This window comes from Octopus bimaculoides, chromosome 11 (genome assembly GCF_001194135.2).
Source record: "Octopus bimaculoides isolate UCB-OBI-ISO-001 chromosome 11, ASM119413v2, whole genome shotgun sequence".
Classification (NCBI taxonomy): domain Eukaryota; kingdom Metazoa; phylum Mollusca; class Cephalopoda; order Octopoda; family Octopodidae; genus Octopus; species Octopus bimaculoides.
This window is the reverse complement of record NC_068991.1, coordinates 40,586,291-40,598,510: the sequence shown is the minus strand read 5'-3', so window position 1 is coordinate 40,598,510 and position 12,220 is coordinate 40,586,291. Positions and strand designations below refer to the sequence as shown.

The window sequence follows — 12,220 nt, the reverse complement described above, 5'->3', positions numbered from 1 at the left end:
ATATATATATATATATATATATATATATAGGCATATATCTACAATTATATTTTAAAGTAATACACATTTACTATGGAGCTCCAGTAATGCATGTGCAATGATACACAGTAACTAGCCAGAGTTAGCTGTAGCATATTTACACATATGTGCTCCATCGTATTTCTTGGCTCAGAAATATGGATATTTTTTAATGAAATTTTCTATGAATGCGCTTCAGATGGTGTAGATTACAATTATATCGGAATTTGTTGTGTCAGTAAGTATTGTATTATCGCACCAATTTTATTTCTATATTAAATTCTGATATAATTGCAATCTACACACTCTGAAAGTTATATGTCAAAATTTTCACTTAAAAATACCCAGTTTTCTGAAAGTTACGAAGAAACAAAGCTGGCTCATGTGAATTTTTTGAAACTCCTCTCTCCACTCTTCGAGAACATTTTTCACAACAAATTCAGATATAATCGAAATCTAATGGTGTAGGCATGTGATGTGCATGGAAGATGACTGCTACATAGAAAAGTGCTGAGCAATCCAAGTTAGAGGAGCCTACAGAAGAGGGAAATCAAAGAAGACTTGGAACAAAGTAGTGAAGGCTTATTTGAAGATACTTCATCTCACGAAGGAGATGACAAAGAACTGTATTGATTGGTGGTACACAATGCTACAAAAGACCTGACCATCAACAGCAACATGTACTCTTATTCAAAGGAAGTGTTTAGAGGCTGCAATATTTGTACCCTGCCAGGCTTGCATTTGTTGCCCCTCGCGTTACATCCTTGACCTCCTTCTCATCTACCTATTGTTCAATCACCTTCTCATTATCACTCATAGCACTCCATTTCTCATTTCCCCACCATTGCACCAGCCTCATCACTCTGCCTACTTACTCTTCCTAACACCAACCTATATACAGGAGACTGCATTAGGCCACTGTCATCATCCCTTATACAATACACACTTAATCATGCTATGTTGTCTGCCAGTACTCTCTTTTCTCTGAATAACCTCTATTGCCACCCCTCACCTACTCTCACATTTAACTCATCACCCACCTCTACCTATGTCCACCTGTCATTGCCAATCACACCTTCTCTCCCTGACCACCTCTACATATCCCTGCATAATATGATAATACTCTTGTTCCTTTCACCCTCCCACTCATTTGATTTTTATGATATCATGGTGCTTTCTTTTCTTTCTAGTTTCCCTCCTCAGTTACCTGTGTTGATGTATATGCTCTAATTTGTTGAGTACTCTCTATATGCACATTTACTTTCCTATTCCCACCTCACTAATACCCATTTCTGATCTTTCTTTCATCAGTTTCCTTTCCAAATTGCATTATTCCATTATCTCATTCCAAACACTCACTTTCTCAAATTCCTCCTCCTTCTCAGACCTTCATTCTTTTTGAATCCCTTTCTCCAATTACTCGTCATCAAAGGCTTCCCTTTAATGACAGAAGACATCCAACTACAGCGGAATATCTATGCATAATGAGTAAAAAATGGAATATATTATTGTGGTACCAGAATTACCTATAATATACAACCTGTAATAAGACCCAGAGTCTTCTATTGCCTTCTCTAGTTCTACAAGAGAAGTAGGACTCAGCATCACAAGTTAACAAAACAAAATTTTTAAATTACAATAATTTAATGGTAAGTGGTTCCAGATGGACTGGATTACTTAAGAACAGTGTTTAAACCAGGTTGCTTCTGTGCAAGTTACATAACTCTGTATATTTGATTGATAAGTTTCACTCTCATTCCATAGCTATGTAGTTAGCAATAGTTAAATGTTAGAAGTTACAATCTCATTCATGTGATTATGGAAAGATTGATGTAAAACAATTTGTATATAAAATAAAATGTTGTTCAAAAATGGTAATTCTGTTCATGTTGTATGTGGAAACTAATGCAGGGAAATAAGATATGGTCCACCTACATTCTTGTTGTTGGCTGTCCAACTATACTAAGTCCAAAACATGTGCCCTACCTGTTGCACTAATGTTAGCAGCTGCTACTATCAATCCCATGACGTTCGTTCATGGTGAGTGCGTCAAGCCAAAAGAGGATGACCCTGGTCTTGCTTCCCTCACTTCCTCTCTCCCCTTTTCTGTACTGATCAGGCCCATTGACTGCTGATGTCACAGCCCTTTCTCGCAAATCTCATCCCCACACATCTCCTTTATCTCAAAGATCACATCCACACTTTGCTCAATGTCAAAATCTGCCATCCACCCAGGTGGACGCCTCACACACTGTGATCTCTGTAGGGAAGGAGCCTCGTTCTCTTCCTCTCCTCCGGCGAAGCAACAATTCTGTGAACATCCAAGACATGATGCAGTATTCCATCCACAGAAACGTTATTTTTGGAATTAACAGCCATCACTGTTCCTCTTTTCCACTGAGATGTGCAGCATGCCTTCAGGGCTTGACCCAGACTTCATCTCCCACCTTCACGAAGACAGTCCTTCTCTCTTCTGCAGGGCATCCTGATGGCTTACTTGGATGTCGCCATTCATATCTGAATATCACTCTGTGTGACACAGATTCTTTGGCCTGTCTTGATTGGGGTGACATATTGCACCTGAATACTGCTTTCGGCGGTGAGATGCGCTCCCTCTCCACCATGACCTTGTTCGTTTGTTGATGTCTTTCCATGATCCCATTTCCACTCAGCCTGTATGCCACTCTGAAGAAGCAGCGTATGTTCCACTTATCAAGCATCTCTTACAGTATCTCCAAACGAAATGCAATGCTGTTGTCTATCAGTAATTCAATCACAGGGTCCCGCTCCAGGAATATCTTGTTCAGGATACAAGCAATCTTGTCCGTGCTGCCTGTCTTCATTTCTCTCCAAATAGCCATCCAACCTGGCCCACAGTCAACCATCAAGAGATATGTCCCCTGCCGGTAGTGTGTCACACTCACTGCCAATTATTTCCAGTTGTGCTCTACTGAAATGATTCCCTGCTCATGCACACCCAGAGCAGGGTCGCTGGATTGACACCTGTCACAGTTCCCGACCACCTTTTGGATGCTCTATCTAGTAACGTTGGTGTCAACCCTCTTGGCAAGATATACGGTTCTACCCATGCCCATATGATGCATGGCATGAAGTCTCCTTAATTCCGAGTTACTTAACCGACATCCTGCAGCTATTCCCTGCTTCGAATCTTCCAGCTCTGCCAACCAGACCTTTTCACCCTGATCAAAATGTCTGCCTTGTTCCTTTCAGCTTCAAGTAAAATTTGGCAGCCAGCTCTCCTAGAACCCTAGGCAATGCTTTACTAACATCTCTGCAACTCCCTTTGGTTCAAACACTCTTTTCACCAGTGATCAATGATCCTACCGATCCAGTTTGGATTTTAATTGAGTGCAGCCCCCATTTCAGTGTCAGATTCACCCACTTCAGCACCAACTCAACCATGTTGATATGGTTGTAATCATCTGTTCTAAGCCAGGTCGCATCCTCCACATCGACACCTCTGATTTCCAGTAAAACCCTTCTCGCTATGCTGCTAGCATCACACCATACAGTTCCATTCTCCAATTTAGGCACACACTAGTTCCTTCTTACTGGGTCTTCTGCTCTTGTCCTCTCTAGGATCTCCCACATCATTGCCACTGTCTCCCCAGTTTGCCCCATCTGCTTGTCTCTTGATGTAGTTGCATGCTATTTGCAACCACCTTGGGATTGGGTAGTGACCCACTAGTCTTTCAAACATTGAGACTAGTTCTCTCCTGCTGATGCTGGTACCCAGTTCCGGGATCTCATTCCCCCTCCAAAACACTAATGGGCCTGTTTTATCTCTTTGAAACTTGAGCTCCAGTGCAACTCCTCCAACCATCGACTCCAAGGACTTCACAATCAGCCCAAACTTCTTTAAATGACTTACAACCTCTGTGGCAGGAACTACAGTCTCGTCTACCAAGATGTCATCTATATTGGAATTGGTGGCCCTTCTGATCCTGTCTACCTTTCCCAGGATAGACTTGAGCACTGTCACCATGATCATCGGCAAAGAATTTAGCCTGAAACCCAGTCTAGTCAAATAGTATGTCTGGCCCTTATATTGCACCAGCTGATACTGTCACAGTTTCTTGCTCACATGGAGCTGAAAATATGCTGACTTCAAGTCAACAATCATCGCTACCCTTGTCCTCTGTCTCCATTCATGCAACATCTCACCGCAGATGTCAGTCACCTCACCACCTGTGTGGTACAATACGTGGCCATTCCTCTTCCAAAAGTCTAGTACCAGCCTGACTTTGCCCTTTGTTGGCTGCACCACTGTCATTAGTGGTAGTACTCTGCTCACCACCTCCTCCTTCCACAGGATAAGGACACCCTCCTTAATCCACCTCTCTACCTTTCCTTCAAACTCACTCTTGGTATGTCCTTTCAAGGTATGCTGGTAGCAGCTCAGCCTGTTCTTCAGCATCAGGGGCTCTCCTTTCCAGCAACACTCTACCATCCACCACTGACCACTGAACACCACCTGAAAATCTCTGTCCTCACTGATGTAAGCAGTACACTCCCTTGTGGAGCTCTGCTCCCTCTCATGTTGCAGATTCATGGCATATGAAGCCCCTGAACCACCAAATAAAACCATGTCTCCACCAACACTGACACCTTCAAGGCGGCTGATTGTGTCCATCCCCATTACCATGCCAATTCCGTCTACCACATGGTCAATCACAAATGCCCAACGCCCCAATGTTATGCCCTGCACTGCTACCCTTACATCCAATTTTGCTGGCAATGACTGCCCAAACACTATTTGTCCCCTTCCATTTTTGTTGTCACCCTTAGGGTCATGAGAATCGTCATGCAGCCCGTATCCACAAGGGCTTTGAACACCTTTTCCTCAACCAAGACTTCAACTACGAGCAGCAACTGCACAAGCATCTCTACTTGCACACGAGGGTAAGTTTGAGAGGCAGCAACTTCCCTGTGGCCTTTTCCCTGGCTGCAATTTCGAGTGATATGCCCAGCCTGCCTGCACCAGTAGCAAACAGGTCTGGGCTTCATCTCTGTGCAGTCCCTGACACTTGAAGCACCCACCCATGAATGGTCACTGTCACTTCATGGCAGTTTTCTCCTCTTCGTTCTTTACCGGTTGTTGCACTACGTCACAGGCTTCTGCAGCTGCCATCACCACTGCCTTCTACCTGGTGTTTTGTGTAGACACATGAGCTTGAGTGATGAGCTCCCTCATCTCCATTTTCTTGTTGCCCAGCAGTTGCACCAATGTCACCAGGAAAGCCATTTATGAAGGCCAGATGTGTTGCCTTCTCTAGACCCTCTCTGCTAAAACCAGATAGCATAGCCAGTCTCTGAACCTCCGTGGCATACTCATTGACCTGTTCCCCTGTCCACCTGACCATTCCCAGCTTAGCAAATGTGGTGTATGTTTCCTCCATATAGACTTTCCTCAAGTGCCACTTGATCTTCCTCATCCGTCTCGAAGTACAGTGCCAGTGTGCTTCCCTCCAGGTAGAAGGCCATGAGACCTGCTACATCATTGATGCCTTGTAGCCTGGCCACTACCTTGATCTTACAGATCCAGGCCACTACATCTCCTTCACCATAGAAAGGTCTGACAGCATCACTGCTGATCCTTAACTTTACTGCCATCTCATGGAAGGGGACAACAACAATGGAGAAATATATCTATACACAAGTGCTGAAATAACTTGCTGTATGAGGGAATTGTAATGTGGGGAAATAAGATACAGTTCACCTACCTACTTGTTGTTGACTGTCCAACTGTACTAAGTCCAAAACATGTGCTCTACCCATCGCACCTAATGTTAGCAGCTGCTATTACCAATCCCGCTAGCTCACTCTGCTGATATCCATTCATGGTGAGTGCACCAAGCCAAAAGAGGATGACCCTGGTCTTGCTTCCCTCACTTCCTCTCTTCCCCTTCCTGTTCTAGTCAGGCCCCTTGACCATTGACATCACAACCCTTTCCTTCTGGCTCATCTCATCCCCACAGTTCACATAAATGAATATATAATACAAACTACTATGTTAACAAAATATACTTACATTTTGTTCAATAAAGCAATAAACTGCTCTCCTTCTCTCAAATCAGAGAGCGATTCTATGACAAGGTGAGGATTTATTTTGTTCAACTGGAAGGGAAGAATGAAAGAAAATACTTTAATAACATACGTGAGACTGATTTCCTTTTACAATATATTAGGTCGTCAAGTATGAAATTTGTAGAAAAGAAAAAAAAGTTTGCTAGTGTTTTATAAATACAAGGAATAGTTTTATTCATCAAAGCATGCACCCATATTGCCAATACACTTTTGCCATTTCGGCTGTAGTTTGTCCAGTCTGGAACTGTAAAAGCCTGGCAATATAGAGTCAATAAAATCTTGGAAGGCCTGTTTTACAGCATCGTCAGAATTAAATTTTTTTCCTATCAAAATGTTATCCAAATTCTGGAAGTCGTCGTCGTCAGTGGGGTCAAGATCTGGTGAGTATAGTGGATGATGTAGAACTTCCAACTCCAATTCCTGTAGTTTTGCCAATGTCATTTTTGCAATGTGTGGTCTGGCATTGTCTTGCAATAAAATAGGAGTGGATCTGTTGACTAATCTAAGCTGTTTTTTGGTAAGTTTCTGCATCATATGGTCCAGTTGGCTGCAGTATACTTCGGCCGTAATTGATGAGCCAGGTTTAATGAAATCATAATGGATCACACCAGTTGGCTGCAGTATACTTTGGCCATGATTGATGAGCCAGGTTTAATGAAATCATAATGGATCACACCTACGTCAGACCACCAAACACACACCATCAGCTTCTTTTGATGAATTTTGCTTTTTGGACTGTTTTGGTGGCTCGTCTTTGTCCAACCATTGTGCTGAACATTTACAGTTGTTGTATTGGATCCATTTCTCATCAAATGTTACAATTCGATAAAAAAATGATTCGTTTTTATGATGAGAAGGTAGCATAATGCAGGCTTCTAAACGTTGCTGTTTCTGATTTTCATTGAGTTCATATGGAACCCACTTATCCAACTTTTTCACTTCACCGATTTGAATTAGGTGAGTCAATATTGTTTGCTTGCTAACACCAAATAACAACGATAATTCACGGGCACATTGAGATGCATTCCTCACCTGGGAGGGTCTTTGTATTAAGAGGAACCCTGCATCCCGCTGTCTGGTGAGGATGAAATCAATCTGGTTAGCAGAGTCCCCTGATTGATAGGTTATCAGGTGGCTGTTTAGCTTCCTGAACTTAGTGTTGCAGATTAAAAGGTTACATGCATCACAAAACTGCAGTAGCGTAGTTCCCTCATCATTCTGGGAACCAATATCATGTACACTAGTGAAGATACCGGATTTCTGCCCAACATGCCCATTAAAATCTCCAGCCACAATGATGAGGTCATTGCCACTCATCTTTGAGGTAGCCTGTAGAAGGGTATCATAAAAACGGTCCTTCTGATCATTTGGTAGCCCTGCTTGTGGGGCGTAGGCAGAGATAATTGTAGCTGTGCTGTTCTGCAGGACTAACTTGAGCTTAAGCACTATCGCATACCCTGACAACCTCTATGACCTTATCCACCCATTTCTTCGCAAGGAATATGCCTACACCCTCCTACTCCATCCATGTTATCTTGCCAGAAGACTTTATATCTATGTGCCTTACCTGTGAGGACCCTAGCTGAAGCTCCTCTCCATCTTACCTCTTGTGTGCAGCATACATCAACCCGTTTCCTTTCAAGCATCTCTACAATATCACTAGACCTACCTTTCAGTGTGCCTACATTGACAGTGCCAACTCTGAAAACAGGGAAGGGAATGTGGGGTGAGGCTTGGGGAAAAATGACCATGTATAGTTTAGCGATTCAATATCTCATCCAAGTAGATAAACAGGTAAGAAGGTGTATTTAAGAAGAATATATGAAACAGAAACATGTGTCATTTAGAGAAGAATATTTGAAATACAAGAAAACTAAGCCTAGAATTCTTACTAAGCTAATACAACTTTTCACTAGATGGGGATTAAAATAAGTATACTCATACATCTTACTCACCCACTGGATTAATACATCTTTCTTGCTGAGATCCATTTGGTATTCTACAGAAGTAAAGAAAATTCACAAGGAAATTTACTATTTTAATATAAACAGTAATAAACCATTGACTCTTTTAAGGATTATAATTAGATAGGACAACAAAATTCACACATTCAACAAAAGTAACATTGTTTCTTTCTCTTTTTTTTTTTGCTGAAGATCTCAACAGAAAGAGGCTACATTAAGATATATGGGATGGTCTTTTATGGATCTGAATTGATGTAACCCTTTGAGGTAGTTTTAAATGAGAGTGAGTGAGGTGGGGAGAGAGATTTAAAGTAGTGTAGGAAGGGATAGTTTACAAGTGATTCAATTATTTTAGATGTGTTGAATGGGAGATTACTAGGTTGATTACAGGATGGAGACATACAATTGCATACATCCATTTTTTAAATCTCTGTAGAGAGATAGAGGTTTGGAGAGTATAGGTTCTGGCTCAAAAGTAAATTGTTTCCAGTTGCATTTTGGATCAGGCCTGATTACTTTATTGATATTTAGTGACCTTTGACAACTGAATTAGTCAAAAACTGAAAGCTTAGATCACTGAGTGGAGTGTGAGGGGAGAGTAAATTATTGTTGATGCAAATAAAGAAAACAGAGATGACTGTGCCTTGCCCCACATATCTAAATTGGTAAAATAAAAGTTAGAGAGGATTCTATTAGCACATTTTGTTGGGGGAATGTTCTGTTAAGTATCTTTTGAAGCGGATTTTTGAAATGGACAGTCAAAAAGTTTGCTGAAGTCAAGAACAATATGACCTTTTTATTTATATATATTACAATTATTTCCTTTTTATGGTTAAAGAAATTGTAGTGATGACTATGGAGGAAGAAACCACAACTCTTTATCCTCAAAACAAGGACCTGGTCTGAATGCTTGCAACAGAGTGGACTCCATTAAAGGAGCCTAAGGACCAGGGGCTAGTGTGAAACAACACAACAGTTTAGTCATCTAATAGGCTTCTATAAAGTTCTAATCTGTTCATTTAAACAGCTTAGAACAACTCACTGCTATGTTTGCCAAGATGTAGAAGAGTAATATCAAACTTTGGATCATTTGACTATTCCTGCATCCATCAGAAGGGCTTATAAAGGGTGAGGATCCAACAAGTACATCAGTCTGAGGGCTGGATATCCAAGAGGGGGGGCCACGAGAATTTCTAATGAGAGGGGGAGATCCCATCCATTCCAAGGTAGTGTCCCAAAGCAACATCATTCTTACTTAGAAAATTTTTCTCAAAGACATTCGTAATCCAAAAATGTGACATACAATAATAGGTCTCACAAAACATTCTCCCCGCTGGTCCCCAAACTAATATCAATTTGAATAGAATTAATGAATTACCAGTAAATAAGCAACAACTACACAAGTTTGTCAATAAGTACATTAGATTAAAAAAAAATACTTTCACTTTGACTTTGCAAGTTTCTCAAAAGATAGAGTATCTTAAGACAGAGAACACAAGACAATTATTAGACAGTTGTAAACTGTCTTAAGCTTATTTCCACATATTTAAAAAAAATATTTCTATTTTCTAATTTACCTAAAATATTTTCTGTCTGCTGCAGAGGCTTCAAGTTCACATGGGCTAATTCTGCTCTATTTGAGGTTTCTTGTCAGAGTGTCTTTGTACCTCAGTTTAAGTCTTCCTTGTATGTGTGAACCCTGTGTGAGCTTGCTGTACAACGGCTGTCTGAGTACATGGTTGGTAGTCATTCTGATGACATGGCCAGTCCAGCGTAATTGAGCCTTCAGCAACACTGGCTTAAAGCTTGTTGAACAAGCTCTGTCCAGCACTTCTTGGTTTGTCACACTGTCCTACCAGCGAATGCCCATGGTCCTGCACAGTGCCCGTATGTGAAACTGTTCCAGCTGTTTGATGTGCTGACAGTATGGGGTACATGTTTAATATCCATAGTGTAGTGCAGAAACAACTACAGTTTTGTCGGTAGTCTGATTCCTTTCTGCTGGAGGACTTTCCTTTTCATTCTTCGAAGTGCCTGGCTGGCCTTGTGGATTCTGGACAAATCAGTGTGGAGGTCTCTTACCTCATGAGCAGCAGCTGCCTATGAAGAAGACTGGCGACCGCGTCTCAATGCTGCAAGAGAAAGATGTCACAGGGTAGCATCTACCTAAACCCAGTCAACAGACTATTGCTATGACACCTGTGGGTGCCTGTGTGCTTCCAGCTTTGGACTTTGGAATCACAATGCACTCTCATCACTGAGAACAGACTTTGTTGTCATTGGACACTGATGGACTACCTAACATCATGTTTCGCTGAAACACCTTTTTACCTTATTTTCGCAAATTTTCTTTCTTTTTTTTTAAGAGACCAATAATGTTTAACCCTTTAGCATTCAAAGTGACCCTATCTGGCCCAAATATTCTATTTGTTTTATGTCCAAACTGGCTAGACCTCTCACAACTCCCCTACAATGCCATTCAAAAAATATATAAACACATCATTGAAATCTTGAAATTATGAGCTGATGCAAGGATGAATTTAAAACTGTGAATAAAGAAGCATTACATTTGACAAAATAATCTGAATGCTAAAGGGTTAAATGAAATGTTGTCGCTCATGTTTGAACACATCTATGCGTGTGCATATATATATATATATAAATAATACAGAATGGGACAAGAACGCAAAACATCCAGACAGTTAGGTGATACAAAAAAAGGACAAAACATACAGATAGACGATACAAAGAAAACACGGACATGTCATTCGGAGTTTTCTCTCTTCAGTCGAGATCCAGATTATCTTTGGCTGGTTATTCTTGATATTGCTCCAATATTGCTATATGTCTATATCAGGCTCTGATATTGCTATATTAGGCTGTCCAGAAAGTTCTAAACGTTTTTTAAGCACAATAAATTATAAGAAATTTTAAACATACTCTCATCTTTATTCATTGAAGTAATTCCCATTGTTTTCTATGGCCTTAGTCCACCTAGCAGGCAATTTAAATATTCCATCAGCATAAAACTCAGTTACTTTTAAGGAAAAGAAGTCACCTAAGTGGGTTTTGACACCATCTAAATCATTAAATGATTTTCCTTTTGGGGAGTTCTGCAGAGACAAAAACAAATGATAGTTAGTTGGCGTAATGTCAGGGGAGTACAGTGGATGAGGTAAGAGATTCCACCCAAGTTCATGTGACTTTGTGTGGGTAACCAAAGACAGATGTGGTTAGGCATTGTCCTAGTGGAATACAACTCCTTTCCTGTTGGAGAGCACTGGCCTCAACTCCTTGATCTTTTGGTTCAAATTTGCTAGCTGACAGCAGTACACATAAGAATTGATGATCTCATTTTGTAGGAATAGCTCTTAGTAAATAATGCCTTTGAAATCTTACCAGGCACAAAGCATGACTTTTTTTGAATGAATATTCTTTGTAAGGATCCTCACACAATCTTCAAGATCTTTTTCTCACTATATTATCATAAACAATCCATTTTTCATGTACAGTTACCAGTTCTTTCAGGAAAGGCTTATTTTCATTGTGTTTCAGAAGCATATCACAAATGGAATACTGGTCCATGCAGTTTTGTTCTGACAGTTTGTGAGGTACCCAAACATTATAGCAAGAAACATACCCAATTTTCATTAAGTATTCATGAATGGAACTTTTGGAAATTTCCAACTTCTCTGCAAGTTCTCTAGTTGTAATATTCAAGTTTTTTGCAATGGTTACCTTCAAAATATCGTCATCTAAGGCTGAGGGTCTGCCACAGTGATTGTCATTTTCCAAGCTGAACTAGTGTTTAAATTTTGCAAACCATCTTCAAATAGTTGATTCATTTACAGCATCTTCACCATAAACTCCACAAATAATTTTATACATTTTCACAACATTTTTTGAAGAAAAGCATTATGTGGCGAATATGCAACTTTTTGTTATCCATTTTAAATGGTAATTAGGGCTGAAAGGAGTAAAATATATGCTGATTTTTAACGTGGGACTTAGGTGATACTGCAAATAATTCTGAAATATGAGTCATACTAAGATTAAGATTGTTGCATGAAGGGCTTAGACACAAATCCTGAAATAGCTCAGAACTTTCTGGACAACCTGATGTATATATA

At 40.5% G+C, this 12,220-nt stretch overlaps 2 protein-coding genes across 5 annotated transcripts in view; both read right to left on the bottom strand.

Annotated features, from left to right (window-relative positions):
* LOC106868476 (uncharacterized) overlaps positions 1 to 12,220 on the bottom strand; it is a 79,982-nt gene that overhangs the window by 66,600 nt on the left and 1,162 nt on the right. For all 4 annotated transcript variants that reach the window (XM_014913757.1, XM_014913758.1, XM_014913759.2 and 1 more), the window contains exons 2-3: positions 8,082 to 8,125; positions 6,071 to 6,156 (exon numbers count right to left, since the gene is read on the bottom strand). In XM_014913757.1, coding sequence (XP_014769243.1) covers positions 6,071 to 6,156; positions 8,082 to 8,117 — 122 coding nt within the window. In that variant the 5' untranslated portion in view covers positions 8,118 to 8,125. The remainder of the gene's footprint in view (positions 1 to 6,070; positions 6,157 to 8,081; positions 8,126 to 12,220) is intronic.
* LOC128249114 (histone-lysine N-methyltransferase SETMAR-like) overlaps positions 11,039 to 12,220 on the bottom strand; it is a 5,894-nt gene continuing 4,712 nt past the window's right edge. Inside the window, exons 2-3 of the mRNA XM_052971974.1 lie at positions 11,607 to 11,891; positions 11,039 to 11,203 (exon numbers count right to left, since the gene is read on the bottom strand). Of these exons, the coding sequence (XP_052827934.1) occupies positions 11,039 to 11,203; positions 11,607 to 11,891 (450 nt within the window). The remainder of the gene's footprint in view (positions 11,204 to 11,606; positions 11,892 to 12,220) is intronic.